The sequence below is a fragment of the Ictidomys tridecemlineatus genome, chromosome 2 (assembly GCF_052094955.1).
Source record: "Ictidomys tridecemlineatus isolate mIctTri1 chromosome 2, mIctTri1.hap1, whole genome shotgun sequence".
Taxonomy (NCBI): domain Eukaryota; kingdom Metazoa; phylum Chordata; class Mammalia; order Rodentia; family Sciuridae; genus Ictidomys; species Ictidomys tridecemlineatus.
In genome coordinates this window covers 203,189,841-203,206,888 of record NC_135478.1, presented here as the reverse complement: position 1 = coordinate 203,206,888, position 17,048 = coordinate 203,189,841, and the positions used below count along the sequence as shown (strand labels likewise).

At 34.4% G+C, this 17,048-nt stretch overlaps 1 protein-coding gene across 4 annotated transcripts in view; it reads left to right on the top strand.

The window, feature by feature from the left end:
• The window catches only part of Cdk14 (cyclin dependent kinase 14), a 701,075-nt gene that overhangs the window by 293,908 nt on the left and 390,119 nt on the right, over window positions 1–17,048 (top strand). For all 4 annotated transcript variants that reach the window (XM_078040445.1, XM_005334679.5, XM_021732783.3 and 1 more), the window contains one exon: window positions 9,481–9,575. In XM_078040445.1, the coding sequence (XP_077896571.1) occupies window positions 9,481–9,575 (95 nt within the window). The remainder of the gene's footprint in view (window positions 1–9,480; window positions 9,576–17,048) is intronic.

The window sequence follows — 17,048 nt, the reverse complement described above, 5'->3', positions numbered from 1 at the left end:
TCAGAATTTCATATTTAGGTCACGTTTTTCTGTAAATTTTACTAACCATGTAAATCTGCATCCTGTGACTGGCAGGCCTGATCAGGAGGGAGGAGGAAGATGTTGACTTGCAAATGAGAGTTCCATTTCGGTTCTCCTTCTTGGGGGAGTTTCCTTTTGGCATTACTTCTTGTAGATAGGGAAAAATTCCCAGGTCCGACCCCGGCCTCCTTGTCAGCTTATTAGCATTTGATTCCATCCCGCTGTCCATCCTCTAAATGTCATTTGTATTCAAGTTTCCTATCAATTATGGATATCCTTAGTGTAGATATAATAGGGAGGTGAATGCTGGGCAATCGAGCCTGTTCTGGAGGTCAAAGGCAAAAGAAAATACAGCCAAGGAGGCAGGTTTGATTTCAAATTATTATTTAATGCGGTCACAAAATTCTGGTTGAATTCTTCCTCCCTCATCCTTATACCCACTGTCACAATTACAGTACAACATAGTAGATTAGTAATTCTTTTCTTTTTTCTCTTTTTGATACTAGAGATTTGACCCCAGAGCACTTTACCACTGAGCTACACCTTCATCTCATTGAATCCCACATCCCTGTGTGATTAAGCAATAATAAATAAAGTCAATATGAATTGTAGGTGGGCATTTTTATGGCCATATCATTTCATCATTACAATGAACATTGAGATACTCATGCAATTTATAAGGATGCAATTCAAAAAACCATCCCTGCTCCTAGGAATGGGATTTCAGTGGAAAACAGATTTAAACATGACTAATGTCACCTCCATTTTAGCAGTTGCAGGCTTATTCTCTATATTTCCAACTCCCTAAAGTGCTATAGAAAGCCTGCTTTCTAAGTACAAAAGTTGTCAATGGAGAATAACCCCATAAATGTGTTTCCTACCCATCCACGCACCTGATACCAAGGAGTCAAAGATAATGTATAGGATTAGCAACATTTTGGCTTGACCTCGCATGTTTACGTAAGCGTGATGATTTAATAAAGTTGCAAGAAAAAAAAAAAGGCCTAAACTTCATTTATTAAACAAAACAGAACATTTCCTTTTGCATTGTTCTTAGTTTTTCTCATTTGATAGGAAGGATTTTATTATTGGTCTTTTAAAAAGACTTGACATTTGGATTTCTTATTTATATGCAGAGTAATTACAGATCAGACTATTTCTGCATACTTAAAATAGGAGATTCATTTTATAAGAATATAACTCCCAAAGCTCAGATTATCTCAGACATGGCCTATTCCTTAGGATCTTCTTCTGTAGATTAGGATAATATTTAGAGAGGAAATAAATGTTTCAATTCTACTATGAAGTCAGTGTGATTGATCTATAAATTGTTATGTATTTCCAGAATATATACATATCCGTTTCACAGGGCAGATTAACACCATATGTGGCCAACTATTAATTTTCTGCCATTGCAAGTTAATAGAACATACTTTAACCATGGAAGTTCATGCTTCTAAGTACATTTGGTTAGATAAACAGTACTTTGTAGTCTTGGCATATTATCTTTACTTGATTTTTCTTGTGAATAAGTGGAGATTGTTTTTGTAACAACAAAATTTTCCTCTTTTTTAAGATTTCTTTAGTTCAGTTTTTTTAAGTAGTATGGTCTATGTCTTATCCCAAAACAGTAACATATACAAGGCAGATTGTGAAAAGTAAAATATATCATTTTTAGATCATTATTTATGCTTTTCCTGCAGGAGAAAATATTGGCTTCTATTCTCTTGCTAGTTTTGTGGAGACTGTCTCTGGTACTTGCTCTAAATATTCATTAGCAGTTTATCTCCTAATAGAAGTAAAGAATAATTTTCTGCTATTACTTTTTTCTTTAGCTTAGATTGTATCCATTCTTAAAGGAACACAAAAGCAAACACACAGACCTCTCATTCTGATTTTAAATAATTTAGAGTGGAACTGTGAACACAATATTTTCCCATTGAAGATCATTTTATACGAAGTTTAATATAGGTTTAAAATTCTATTTAAAACTTGGGCTCAGGAGGGTGATGGTAAAGTGTGACATTCTCAAGCTGTTTCTTGGTGATGAAAAATGCACAAGAACATAACCCACACAGGACTTGTCAGGCAGCCTGGAATGTAATTTTCCACTAAATTTTACTTGATTCAACTCAACACATGGTTTGTATCTTACACATTTCTTGAAGGAAAAATGTAAGTAGTCCTAAATTAATATGATGCTTAGAGCTCAGAGAGCTCCTCCTTGCAATCCTTGGGTTAACTTACATGGAAACTAGGTAAGCTCCTAGAAGAGCATCTCATAATCTCCCATTCCTTCTTTTTCTGCCTCCCTTTCTTTCTATATTGAATTTTGAAATATCTTTTTTTTTGTATTTCTGGCTGTCTGTCTAATTATTGATAGATTATTGAGCTGAATTATATTACCCCCAAATTCCTATGTTGAAATTCCAACCTATAGTATCTCAGAAGTAACTATATTTGGATATACGACCATTAAAAATGTGATTAAGTTAAAATGAGTTTATTGGGACAGGACCCTAATCCAATATGACTAATGTTCTTACAAGAATAGTGAGAGACCCCAGGTATGCACTCAGTTGGAGAAAAGACCTCATAAGGAACTAGTAAGAAGGTGGCAATCTGTAAGCCACAGAGTGAGGCTTTGGGAGAAATCAAACCTGCTATGCCTTGATCTCCAACTTCTAGATTCCAGAATTGAGAGAATAAATGTTTATGTTGTTGAAGCCAGTCAGTCTGTTGTATTTTGGCACCTTTAGCAAAGCAATGCATTCATATAAAATAAATCCTAGTTATTTAATTAGATGTTTTCTTAATATATTTGTTCATTATGAAGTTTGTGCTACTGTTTTTTTTTTCTCACACTGAATGCCAAATGAGAGCAGATTAAATAGATGGGTTTTACTTTGAGCAAAAACATATTCAATTAAAACTCAGTGTATGATTAGGCAAATCAGTCTTTCCAGGAGGTTTTTCTCTTAATACATTTATATTATAATAAATGATGCTGAAAGCACTGTAAAACTCTAGGAATTCTGATTTTTTTTGATGGCAAGCATTCTGTTTTGTTGCATATTTCATTAAAAAATTAGTAACCTGTAATCATGGAGCATGGGATGAAATTGACCCTTCACTGAGTACTTTTTTCAGAAATAGGTTACTATGGTGTTCAACTCTGTGGCAGATTGAGTAATTGACCCTGAAAGTATTCTTGCAGCTTTATTAAATTTCTCAGCAGTTGTTTCTGCATTTGTCACAGTCTTCCTATAGAGGTGTTCAATCACTGTCCAGAGATATGCTAGATTAATACATGGGACTCTTAGAAATTAATTATTTCTTCTCTTTTTATTAGCCTTAATGATGAATAGCAGAAGTTACTTGATCATCCTTCCTTGGCATGCACATCTTTAAGTTATCATGTGTTGTGTATACTTTGAAAGATCTGACTGTGGGTTCTGAAAAATGTTTAGTTCTGCACACAGATTCTGATCTTCATTACATAGAATAGCTGTTGCTGAAAGTACCACATGAAAGTTTGCATTTGTAGTGAGTCGATTTTCTACCACTGAAACTTTGGGATGTTTACATGTAAATTGGGGCGATAGAAAAATTGCATGTGTACCTGTTTTCTGCAACCTCTGAGTCATTAGTTTTAAGGCCCTAACATCGAGACTTGTTAAGAGATTTATTTGTAGGTATAAGGATTAAGATAGTTTGTTTCTATTCAATGGAAGAGTTTGCTTTTTAAACATTTTTTTATATGACATATCATACATTTGAATCAGATGGGATATAATTTCTCATTTTTCTTAGTGTACAGGTTTCAGAATCACATTGGTCATGCAGTCACGTATATACCCGAAGCAATAATAGTGTCTGTTTCATTTCACTGTCCTTCCCTTCTCCCCCTCCCCTCCCCTCCCCTCCCCTCCCCTCTCTTCTCTCTACCCAATCTAAGGTGACACTATTCTTTTTTTTTTTTTAATTTTTCTCACATCTTAATACATGTATTTTGTATAATGATGAGGGTCTCCTTCCATCTTCCAAATGCTTGTTAATATCTCTTAAATACTGCAGGTTAGGAGATTACTTGTCTTGTTCTTTAACTTAAAGCTAATTAATCAAATGTTTCATCATTATGTATAAAATTTACTGTAGGTTCCTGTAAAATAGTCTTTATGAAATTAGGAAACTTTCTTTTATTTCTAGATTATATATTTTCTGTTTTTATTTCATCTCTGTGTGTGTGTGTTAAATTTATTTTTCAGAATTCATTGTTATTACCAAATTTACTTTCCCTTATGTAGTGAAATGTATAAATTTTTTGAGGTTGAGCTAATCTAGAATTCATGAAAGAAGTCTCAATTGATCATGATGCTTTATTTTATTTACAGAACATTATCTTATAGATTTTTGGATTTTTTGCTTCTGTGTTTATAATACTCAGCTGCTTTAAATTAACAAGTTAATTTGTGAATTTTGGTAATAGGTTTTGCTAGTCTCAGAAAATAAATTTTGTAGCATCTGACTTTTTTTTTTTTTTGGCTACCTACTTATACAACTTAGTAATTATTCATTACCTAAATTTTAGTGAAGTTTCCCTTTATAGACTGCAGCATCTCCAAGTTTTTATTATTTAAATTTATTTTGTTTATTGGATTTTGTTTTTTTCTTAAGACAATCTGGGTAACTTATATTTTTCTAGAAAATAATGTGTTCATTTTAAATTCCCATGTATTTTGGCATAAATCTGTACATAGAATTCCAGGTAGGTTAATGGCAACAAAAGACCTGTTCTTATACTGAGTCTTACAATAAATTTCTAATGTTTATTTGGTGCTCTTTTTAAAGATCCAGAAGATTATCTCTTAATAGTCTTTACAAATTGCTGCAGTCTGGCTGGGCAGAATTGAGGAGCCACTTGTCAAAAGAAACAAACTTTATTTTTAGAACACACACTGCACCACACAGCTCTTCAGGAATTCCCTCAGAGCCCAACTGCCACCACCAGCTTCCCACAAGCCTCTCAACCTCCCCTACTCCTCCTGCTCTTGAGGCCAATTGGCTGGGTCACGTGGGCGGAGCCAAAAAAAGTCCCCCAATGAGCAGTTCCGTGGTCTGAAAGGGCGGGGAAACAGCCCAATGAGCATCACTGCAGAGGAGCCAATCAGTTGGCAGCTAGAAATTTGCTGGCAGCTGGAAGTTTGCTGGGGCCCCTTCGGCTGTGGCTCTCAAAAACAAATAGTATTTGGTTTTATTTTATTTATTTTTGATCATATCTACAATATTTGTGCTTCATATCTCATGAGTGTTATCTTCTGTTGTCTTTATTAATCCTTTCCTATTGTGTCATTTGTTGCTCCTTTCTAGCTGCAGTTAAAAGTCTACATCATATTACTTTATTCTTTTCTAATATGGACATAAGTATTTAAATTTTCTTTTATGTTTCAAGGATCATAATGTGTCATGTCCTCATTGTCACATATTTATTTATGAATTTTCAGTTTGGATTTTCTTTTCAATGGTTTAGTTTTCCTTTTATTACTTTTTAAAAATAATAATAATATAATGAATATAATAATATAATAAATAAATAACAAATTTATTATGTATAGTTACTATAGTGAAGCAACTTGCCATATTCATTATTTCACAGTTACCCAGGGGTTTTTTTTCCTGTTATATAACAAGAGCATATACAAGGGTTTTTTTTTCCTGTTATATAACAAGAGCATATACAACTTACTTATTTAGCCAGAATTTCAAATACAGTATAATTTTATTAACAGTATTCTTAATTTCTGATTTTATTGCATTATGTTTAGATAAAGTAACTTTTTGGAATGGGTTATTTCTAAGGTTTTTAATATTGAGATATTCTTCATGACTTAATCTATGGTAATTTAAAAATTAATATTAAATATGTGTTTGAAAAGAATATAAACACATCAATCAGTATATTCAACTAAGCTGGTAATTCTAATATTTAAGCCTAAAGATCCCTTACTTATTGATTTTTTGGTTGCTCTTGTTGATGTCTGAGCAGTGTTATCACCAAGCATTCAACTGACACCAATAGTTGTTTCATACATTTAAAGCTATGTTTCTAAAACTTTATTAGTTTATTATTTTTAAACTCCTCAGTAGGTTTTAATGTTACTGTAATGTATTATTTTTTAAAATACTTATTTTTTTGTTATGTTCCCCCCTTACTTGTCTATTTTCAGATTTATCTTTTGCTTTAGCTCTGTATTTTCTCATTAGCACATTGCTATTTTTTTTTTGTTATTTTTTTTCTCTCAATAGGGGAAGCTGATTCAAGCATGTTTATTATAATCATTAATTAGTTTTGACTTACTTTACTTGGGTTTAAAAAATGTTTTTTTTTTATAGTTGTAGGTGGACAGAATGCCTTTATTTTATTTATTGTTATGTGGTGCTAAGGACTGAACGCAGTGCCTCACACATGCTAGGCAAGTGCTCTACCACAGAGTTATAGCCCAAGCCCACTTTCCTTGTTTTTTTGATAATTTTTTACTTCTCATGTTTTTTATTAGGATTCCTTCCTCCTATATCCTCCCACTCCATGCCTTCTTTCCTCTTCTTCACTTCATTTCCCCTTCTATTCCCTTTTTCTCAATTTGTTTGACATTTGTACATCTTATTTATATTAACCTAGTTATTTCCTTTTAAGAGTTAAGAAACATACTAAAATTTTTGCCTTTGGAGTTGATTAGTATCTGCTGTCTGCCTTGATGAATTCAAGAATCTCGACATATTATTTTTCCTTTCCTACTGTTCCTTGCCTTCCTGTACTTCTTCCATCTCTTCAACTAAGTTTTATATTGAGATAATAAGGAACTATGTGGGCAGTAATGTTGCACAGTATCCATATTCTACTTGAGAGACTAACTTGAGTATAGATCAGTGGTACCAATAATTTTGTCTTTGAATTTTAAAAATATTGCTTAACTGCCATTTGCAGCCATTGATGTCTGTGAAAATATTCTGCTTGTTGAATAATCTTCATATTTAGATGCAGTCTCTCCCTGAAGTTTTCTGGGAGAAATCTGTTCAACCATTTAGCTTACTTACTACTTTTTCAGTAATCTCCATTCTTCCATTCACTGCCCATTAAGTGTTTTATTTTACTGATTAAGTGTTTCATATCCACACTGCCTCATTGGTTCATTTTTTAATGCTGTGATGTTTTCTCAAAGCTTTTTGAAGGTTTGGTTATTTATATTCTAAGTTATTCTTACATTTAGGCTGTCAAATGTATCCAGGCTTTCAGTTATCTGCCCATTACATTTTATACTTCTTTTCCAGGACACTGATTTTCCTGAAATGATTTGTGATTTGTGGTTGTATACTCATCTTTGTATATAAGAACCATTATCATGATTTATTCTAGTTTCTGTAACTTACCTCTATTCTGGTTTCTGTAACTTATCTGTACTGACTCTGTGAAAGAGGCAAACAATTACAGATTGCGGGATGAGAAACATTGTCCTAGCCCTTGGAGTCTGCTTTGCCCCTCTCCAGATACCACATTCTCAGCTGTCTCCTTTGCATATGTGCCTGTGTATTTCTTGGGAAGCTGTTGTGCTCACTGGTGTAGTCACAGGTCCCTGTTGCTTTGTCTCTTAATAGTCTTCTCCTAATGTTGGTGTTTTCCCCTTAAGTTTTGATCCTGATTATGTGCTATCTTTCAGCACTCCTCAAAGTTTCTGATTAGGTATTGGCACTGTTTTCTTTTTCTCCTTCCTAATTCTGGTGTACTGTTTTTGCAAATTGTCTTCTCAGTCACTGTGTGGTGTTTATGGTGGGAAGGAGGTAAGAGCATGTATTCAAACTGCCACATAGAGTCTTTATAAATGGTGCTAGTACTCATTCATTGCCTGGATGTCCTGTGTTTTCTCATAAATGGCATAACAGTATAGTACAAACTGTGTTCAAGCTCAGAAATAGCGTTCTATAAACTTTCTGCAAGAAGTTCCTTCATTAAACTCCTAGAATTGGTCATTTATGAATAACCACAATCTTTAACAACCTTTTTGTGAATTATATATGTACTTATAACTGTGATCAGATAATGAATTTAGTAAGATGTGTGGTGAGCCGTGTCAGCGGACCGTGGTCGCCATTACAAGATGGCGCTGATAAGCGCCGTGGCCTGTGATAAACAACTCCTTATTTTGGGAGAGATGGCACGTAGCTGTAAAACACCCTATGAGAAAGGTCCATGAGGCAGTTGTGCATTGGGGCTTGATGTGCTTTATCAAGGCTGGGGCGCGCGGGTGAGGGAGTAGTAGTAGTAGTAGTAGTAGTAGTAGGAGAAGCTTCCAGAGACACATAATTAAAGGCCTGAATAAACTGCTGAAAGAAGAATCCTGTGTCGTGTCCTCCTTGCTGGCGAGGGGTCGCGGCAAGATGCTTCTAATTTCTTATATAATTCTCTAATATATTTTGATATTACCCTTTTATAATACCATTAAAATTATATAATTTCCTGACTAAATACGAGGTAAATGGTTAAAATAGGTGTGTTCGCACAGCCAGAATGAAAAGATCACTCTTCTGGCAGTCTTTTAATTTTTATGGGTGGTAATCTTTCTAAAGGAGAAGGAATTTTGTTGAAATTAAACTGTAAGGATGAGTTCATAAGGGAGTTCCATTTTGTATATTAGCAATATCTGAATGATAAATCTTTGATTATCTATTTGTATTATTACTAAAAGGTGTTAAAGAGTATCTTTGTAAGACTGAATATTATATAGTCATGATTTACAAGAGTCAGATAGTAAATATTTATTTCAGCATCCTCAGTTGTATGATCTCTGTTATAACTACAGCTCTGTTGTGGCTAGAAAGTAACAGATAATATGTAAATGATGAGCATGACCATTCTAATAAAGCTTTATGGATGCTAAAACTTGAATTTTTATTTAATTTTCACATATCATAAATTTTTATTCCTCCTTTTAACTATCTATCTCCACTAATAAAAAAGATAAAAACTATTCTAAACTCTCAGAATATACAAAAACAAGTGGTGGGCTAGATTTGACCCTGGTTCACAGTTTGTCAGTCCCTAATTTAGAAGATTATGTAACAACATGTAAAATGTTTATAATATATTAAGTAAAAAAAAGCAAGTATAAAAGAGTAAGTATATTAATTCCATCTCTGTAAAAGACAATTATCAGCACAAGAAGAGATATCAAAATATTTACAATGATTCCTTTGTTAGATTATAAGAAAATTATATTATAATTCATAAGATTTATTATATTATAAATTATAAGAAAATTTAATTCTACACACATTCATACTCTTTTATCAGAAAAAAGTTTTTTTGACAAGTGACAAAGAATATATCTTCTCAGTGAAATCAGAATACTTATTTTTAATTAATTTGATAAAATCTGTTTTGTTTACCCTCTGCTTCACTTTTAGCCAACAAGTCCCAAATTTGGAAAAGCTGACTCATATGAAAAACTGGAAAAACTAGGAGAAGGATCTTATGCTACAGTATACAAAGGGAAAAGCAAGTAAGTTCAATGATTTTTGAATATTTTATATGTAAAATGATTCTGCTATCTTAATATTAAATAGCAGTACATTAAATAATTCCCACTTAATATACAATAAAATTATCTCCTGTCAGGGTTATTTTTTTAAGGCAGTGGAATTTGCTTTCCCTGCTAGAAAACAGGTTTGCAGACTTGCCCAGTTGAACTTTCTGTATCAACCCTTCCTCCAACTTTGTTTTCTTTTCCCTCAGCAGAGTTGGTACCCTCTAATCAGAATTCATTTCCAGATGGATTATGTGATTAATTTCTCATGTAGGTTTCATGTTAAGAATAGAAATAATTATCTGAAAGAATCACATGTAATACCATCCTTGACCTTGTTTTAAAGTGAGCTTTTACTCCATTTTTCAGAAGTCTCCTATTCAAAAAAACAAAAACGAAAAACCACCCTGCATACTTTTTTTTTTTCTTTCTTTCCACCTACCTGCTTTGGCACTGTGCTGAATATATTTCCCCATAGAGAAGCAACTCTTTCCTCTGTGTCCTTTCTCTCCCCATTGGGATCCTGGGGTCAGGGCACAGAATTGGATTCTTATAAAGCTGTACCAAATGTTTCTGATGGACAATTCCCTCTCCCTTATTGATTGAGGGCAGAAAGTTACTGTATTTAGTGACATGTAGCTTGTGGAAAATTTGATGCCTTTTTCTATATAGCCTCAGGAGAAGTAAACCTTGTTCTACCTTAATAATTTTACCAGATGATGCTATAAAGTAATTTTGTAAATCATCCCTATATTCTTTTTTTAATTTTTTATAGGAAAAATAAGAGTTTCTAGGGCTCAGGTCAAGCTCTGTGGTAGAGTATTTCACTAGCATTTGAGAAGCCTGAGTTCTATTCCCAGTAATGAAAAAGGAAAAAAGAAAACAGAAATAAGACCTTCTATTTAACATTACATTTTTTTAAAAGGTATTAGAAAATTCTCTGAATGATCATTCCAAAAACATAATTGGAAATTTTGACTATGTGATAATTTATGTAATCTGGCTTTTATGGAGTATAATTTTATGTTTTTGTTCATGGTTTCTATGTTAAGAAAATGAAGAAGTATTCCTTCTAAAAGAAGATATGAAGGTAAAGGAATACAAAAATGCAGTCAGGTTAAAAAGAAGTAACATTAATTTTGTGAGCTATAAAAACGTTTTTAAAAATGTCTGTTGTTTTTTTATTTGAATGAAAAGTTAATATGATGGGAAATAGTAAACAAAACCAAACCTGGAGCATTATTCATGACTTAACTGAGTTTCTTGAGAATTATTGAACATCAAAATAATGATCTGAATGGTTGAGCTAATTTTAACAGACATAGTACTTCATAAATTTCTTGCACATTCAAATTAATAACGTGATACTAGCTCTCCTTAATTTCTCAATAATTTTGTATAAAATATAGTATATCATTTTGCCTTATCTACTCATCATAATGCTATGATATGCCCTATTACTGTTGTCTGTACTTAACCAGTCAGGAATTGTGGTGCACAAATAGGTTTAGCCATGTGCCCATTTTCACACAGTGGATTTACATTGTGCTTATCTGGCTTGAAGTCATCCCTTGCACCCATTATACACTATTACTGCTTTTACATTGTAAAGGACTTGGAGAGATACAGTCCATGTTGAGTTTTCCAGATGTTTCTCACATATGCTCTGACTTGTTTTAATGGTGACTCAAATAGAAGCAAACACCCTATTTCATTATAAGGAAACAAACCAGGTGCTTGAAACTACCTGTTCACAAACAATGTGTTCTGCTGATCTGCAAATATAAGTTAGTAATGCTATTGAATAAATATTCAGTCTTGAACATTTATCTCAGAATCTTACAGTCAAATGAAAATTTTCAATTTATTATGCCTGAATTAAAAAAAAAAGACTTAAAAGTATCTGTATTTGAGCATGATGGTTGTGGACCGTTGATTGTTTTTACTCCAGCAGGTCTAAATTTATCTTGTCAGAATTTTTCTAAGTTTAAAGCCTGCTGGTCACATGTAGTGTTTAATTTCCTCCAGTTGAAGATGAAAACCATTGCCTACTCACCTGTTTTGAGAGATGACAGGCTGCCTGGGTTTCACTGTTTTAAGGTAGCAAAGTCAAAAGAATACCAACTGTGTAAGTGTTATATAGCAAGAATTGAGAGCCCAGTTGATGTGTCTCTGAGGTGCTTCATAACTTAAAGAGCTAGCTAAATATTGGGACCTTGTTGTACTACTGTCCATAATTGTCTGCATCCCTGCCTCCATCTTTAAATGCTATCTTTAGCCTCTTCCCTAAGAGCAACTTTCATTTTCTTATGGTAAAGCTGCCTGTATTTGTAGATTCCTGTGAGTTTTTTTAGTTTTAGATACACACACACACACACACATATACATACACATATATATTCACATATAATAAAGTGTTTTATGTATACACACACACGCACACACACACACACCCCTATACACATACACACATATTTTTTATATGTATCATGTTTGGATTTAACCATAAACTTCATTGCATTAGTTTGCTACGTTTGCTATTAACAACCACAAATGGGGTGGCTTAAACATGAGTAATTTATTGTCTCACAGTTATGGAATCTAGAAGTGCAAGGTGTGGGCAGAGTTGATTCCTTCTGTGGCTCTGGGGGAGAATCTGTTTCATGCCTCTCTCTCAGTGTCTGGTGGTATGCTGGCAGTTTTGGCATTCTTGAGTAGGACATGAGTTATCCTGATCTCTGCCTTCATTTTCACATGGTAGTCTCAGTGTGTGTGCGTGTGTGTGTGTGTGTGTGCACGTGTGTGTATGTGTGTTCAGATTTCCCCCTTTGATCGGGACACAGTCATATCGGATTAGGGTCCTTCCTCATGACCTCATTTTAACTCCATATCGCTATAAAGACATATTTTCAAGTAAGGTTACATTCTGAGACAGTAGAGCGTAGGGTTTTAACCTGTCGTCGTCTTCTTCTTTTTTTTTTTTTTTTGAGGTCACAGTCTAATCCATCACAGGTGTTACTTTGAAACCTTCCTAACCTGGCATTGCAGTTATGACATTTCTCTTTTCCTACCTGTGCTATATATTAGCTGTCCTTTAGCTCATGGTTCTTCTTTATGCAATGAAAACAAAGCATATTACTCTCAACATGAGGTTGGTGTTAAGTCTTGATTTTGGAATAGTTGTAACTAGCCATTGTTTAGAAACTTGGGGGATAGAAAGGGTTTTTATTAGTCAGTTCTTCTGGGTCTTATAACTCCTGAAGGAACAGATGCATTGGGGAACACTTGACTGAGATTCCTATTCAGGTAGCTTGCTTGGTGGTAATGAGCTTGGCTTCTAAAGAATGCTTGGCTGACTGTATCCACATCCACAAGCAGCACTCACAAATGCTCTTTATTTATTTTTTTTAAAAGCTTCGAATTTACCACTTTTCATGTTTGAGCAGATTAGTTGTTTTGTTTTGACCAATATTTGTTAACTCGTTTTTACATTCCCTGTGTAAATTTGTGTGTGAATGTATTTGGGGGAAGAGAGGCAGTTTATTGTTGTATAGAAGTCAATTTCTGTCCTTGTTTAATTTTCTGATTATGTTTTCTTTTCTAAATTCCTGTGGCATTTAATATAGAGTTTAAAGAAAAACATGCATTGTATATTTAACATTTCAAAAATATATGAAATTCTAAAAATATCTTTTTTTTTTTTTTGGTACTGGGGATTGAACCCAGGAGCAAATTAACCATTAGGTCACATCCTCAGTCATATATTCATATATATTCCCCCACCCCCTTAGAGACAGGGTCTCACTAAGTTGCTGAGGCTACTTGAACTTGTGATCTTCTTGCCTCAGCATTCTAAAATATCTTTAATTCAGCAATTTGGATCATCTTTTTGCCTTTAGTTGTCAGGGACTTCTATACATTGAGATTTGTCAATATTTTTGAAACTTATTCAATGAATGATGAACATTTATTATGTTTTCTCTAATCATACCCTTTTAAACTCCAGGTAAGAAGAAGTGACTCAGATGTGCATTTTACCACCAGTAAACTTAATCTTGAAGAGATGGTACATATAACATAAAAATTCTACCTAAGTTAGAATCTTGCATATTTTATATGAGCTAGAATGTAATAAGAAAGGCTCAGGTAAAATGGTGTGGGGTTTCAAAAGGAAGAAGGTACGTGTGTTCTCTCCAGTGGTGACTGAATGAGTTCAGAGGCCACAACCTCCTCTGCTTGCAAATCAAGTCTCCCTCATCATGGTGTGTCCTTGTTGGATCCTTATTATGGTGTCCTTTGGTGACTTGAATGTCCACATTGCCCCAGGAAATATAACGAATTTTTTACTTTTTGTTTGTTAGACTAAATTTGTTGATCCTGAGTGTTTTAAAGTTAAAGAAGACTGATTGTTTTTGTGCAAATATTGATTAAGCACTTGAGTTTTAAAGTGGAAATGGCTTTAAGCAATGCAGTTTGGAAGGTTAGGTGTTTTGTTTATGTTTGGGCATCTATGTATACCTGGCTGTTTTAAATAATGGCTAAGATCACCTGTTACCTCAACTTCTAAAAGTCAACATGTGGAGACCCACATTTTCCTGGGTGCACTGGGATCCTCAGGTGGATTACACCTGAGTTCCCCCTAATCCCAGATGCAAGTTAAAACTGGATTTTGCTCTCTCCAGCTGAATCAGGGGCATGCAAGATTAGTTGCTTCTGATTTCTTAGGCTTTGTGTGCCATTTAGAGGAAGAACAACTTGCCCTTTGTTCTATGTCTAGAAAAGGAATATTGGCCTAACTCAGTCTAAGTCGTCCCTACAGATGGTCTTAATCGCTGGTCATTTTCTCTACTTATCTTCAGTTTCTGTTGAGGTGAAGATGCCAAGGCCTCATCTCCTGGAGGACCCTCCTGTGGTGAGCCTGCCTACACTGGCTTATGCCAGCAGTGAATTGTTATCTCAGAGGTCAATAAGAACAATGGAGGAATTTGCTCACATTATGTAACATGAGATTTATGTGATTGAAAGTGCCAATCTTCTTTTAGCATTTCATTCTGCCAATTTGTGCTGAATAATTGAACTTGAATTAAATGACCTCATAAATTGAGAGACTAGCCAAACCCAAACTGAAATACTAAATACATTTTAAAGAGCTCTCAAAGCCCCAGGAGAAATAGGAGGAAGAAACACTGTTAATTAAAACAAGCAGCAGCAAGAAGAAAGGCAGCAGCAATTAACCACCTTTCCAGAAGATGTGAGATTAAAGATATGGCTCTAACTGCGTGCCTGGAAGGTCAGTTCCATTGAAACACTATCAGGAGGAGTTTGAAGATTCCAAAAGTCAGAAACCTCCAGTTGGAAAACCCTGGACTTATGGTTCACTAAAGTTTTGATCCTAAGTGTTTAAACTTGGACTATCATGCTGACTTCCACTGTCCTAGTAGGTCAATTGCCTGCAAATGGGAACTTTGTGCAGAGAGGGAAATCTGATCACATTTTATAAGCTCTGCTGAAGGTGCTCCCAAGGCCTGCTCTGTTTCTCATTAGGTCTGTTCTGATTTCTTTTAGACGTGAGTTCATAGGCCTGAGCTTATTATTGTAGCTTACTTCAAAGATCAAGCCTGCAACCACACTATTAGTCAAAGGATATGAAGTTGGCATTACAGTATACTACAATCAGTGTTGTTTCACAATTTAATTCTTACAATATGGCATTACAATGTATTAACAGGAGAAATTGGATATTTTTTTAAAAGTAGCTAAAGGAGTAAATGAAATGTATTACTTCCTATTTTCAGATCTGTGTTCTTTGAGTATAGGCAAAAGTTGAAAAAGTAGGATCCTTATCTTTACCTAGTTTGAGGAGGGTATTAATAGCCCACCCACCAACACCTGCTAATTTTGTTTTTTAAAGCCCTAAAGTCTAATCAAATTGCATATTCAGCCCTGACTTCCTCCTTCAGAGGAAGAATGCAGGCATCAGAGTCTGGTTCATTGGTACAGCTGGTTTCCTTTAGCTTGAAGCAGATAAAACAAACAATGCCTAAAATTTTTTTCAAAAGTGACAATGAGGTTATTATTTAAGCAAAAAACATGATTTTAATTATTAGAGTAAACTAAACTGGAATAACTTTCCTGTTACATAATGTTTAAGTGTATTAGCCTTTGTTAGCCATTTTTCTTATCAGCATCTGTTGATCATTTGATTAGGACACCCTCAAAACAACAATCAGTGATATTTGCTGTCTTCAGCAAGTATCTAAACTGTTAATGTCTCAAGTCTTTTGGAAAAAGTTATGAGGAAATTTTCAATTATTGAAATAATTTAAACTCATAATGCCAGGACTCTTAGAATTTTTCTCCCATAGTTTGTTTAAGTGATTTTTGAGGAGAAATAGGGGAAGGAGATGATGATGAGACTGGTTTTAGTTTGAAGTGTGCTCACATTCCAGAGTGGCTTCATTATTATTACCATTCTTTTAGTTTAAAGCAGAATGTTAGGAAGCAACAACTTTCTAGTCTAAACCAGCAATTCTCAACTAGAGATTTTTCTTACCAGGATACATTTGATAGGGTCTGGAGACATTTTTGGTTTTCACAGCTTGGAAAGTGATGGTGGTTTTACTGACATGTAGGGGCCAGAGATGCTACAAATGTGAGAACTCCTACAAATTAACAGGACAGTCTCATGCAACAAAAAATTAGTTGGCTCATAATGTCAGTACTTCCAAAATTGAGGAACCTAGTCTAAATAAGGAATACATGGAGGCAGTGTCTATTTACAAGAGCTTATTCCTTCTGAGGTATTTACTAAGCCCCTTCTGTCTTCTGTGTGCTTAGTTAGGTAATGGCTAAGTCGTAGTGAAGAAAACTGAGAGAGTCCATCTTTTCATTGAGCCATCATCCAATGTGGGAAGCAGAAATTAATCAAATCAACAGATACATCTGTAACTACAAGTAGTGTGAAGGACAAGAAATCTATGTGGTGTGTGTGTGTGTGTGTGTGTGTGTGTGTGTGTGTGTGTGTGTGAGGGAGGGGGCAATAGGTATGTTTTAGATGGATGGACAGAGGAGAGGTCATAATGCTTAGATATCAAGGACTTGTCACTAACCAAGTAAAGAATAGGGACAAGAGTGTTTTAGTTCAGTGCCCTGGAGTGAGAAGGATCTTGGTGTTTTCTGCACACTCAGAGAGAGCTGTGTGACTGGAGACATGGGATGCTGCAGGGGAGATTGGCATGGATTGAAATTTGAGAAGTTGTCAGGATCTTGAGCATTATTCTAGGAACATTCTATTTATATATGGGTCCAAAGTGAATCACCTCAAAACTGAGAGTCTTAAAACAACTATTATTTGCTTTGCTCATGAATCTGCAATTGGGAAAGGACTACACAGAAAAAGTGTATTTCTGCTCCATGTAGTATTGTTCTGTGAAGCTTGACTAGAATTTG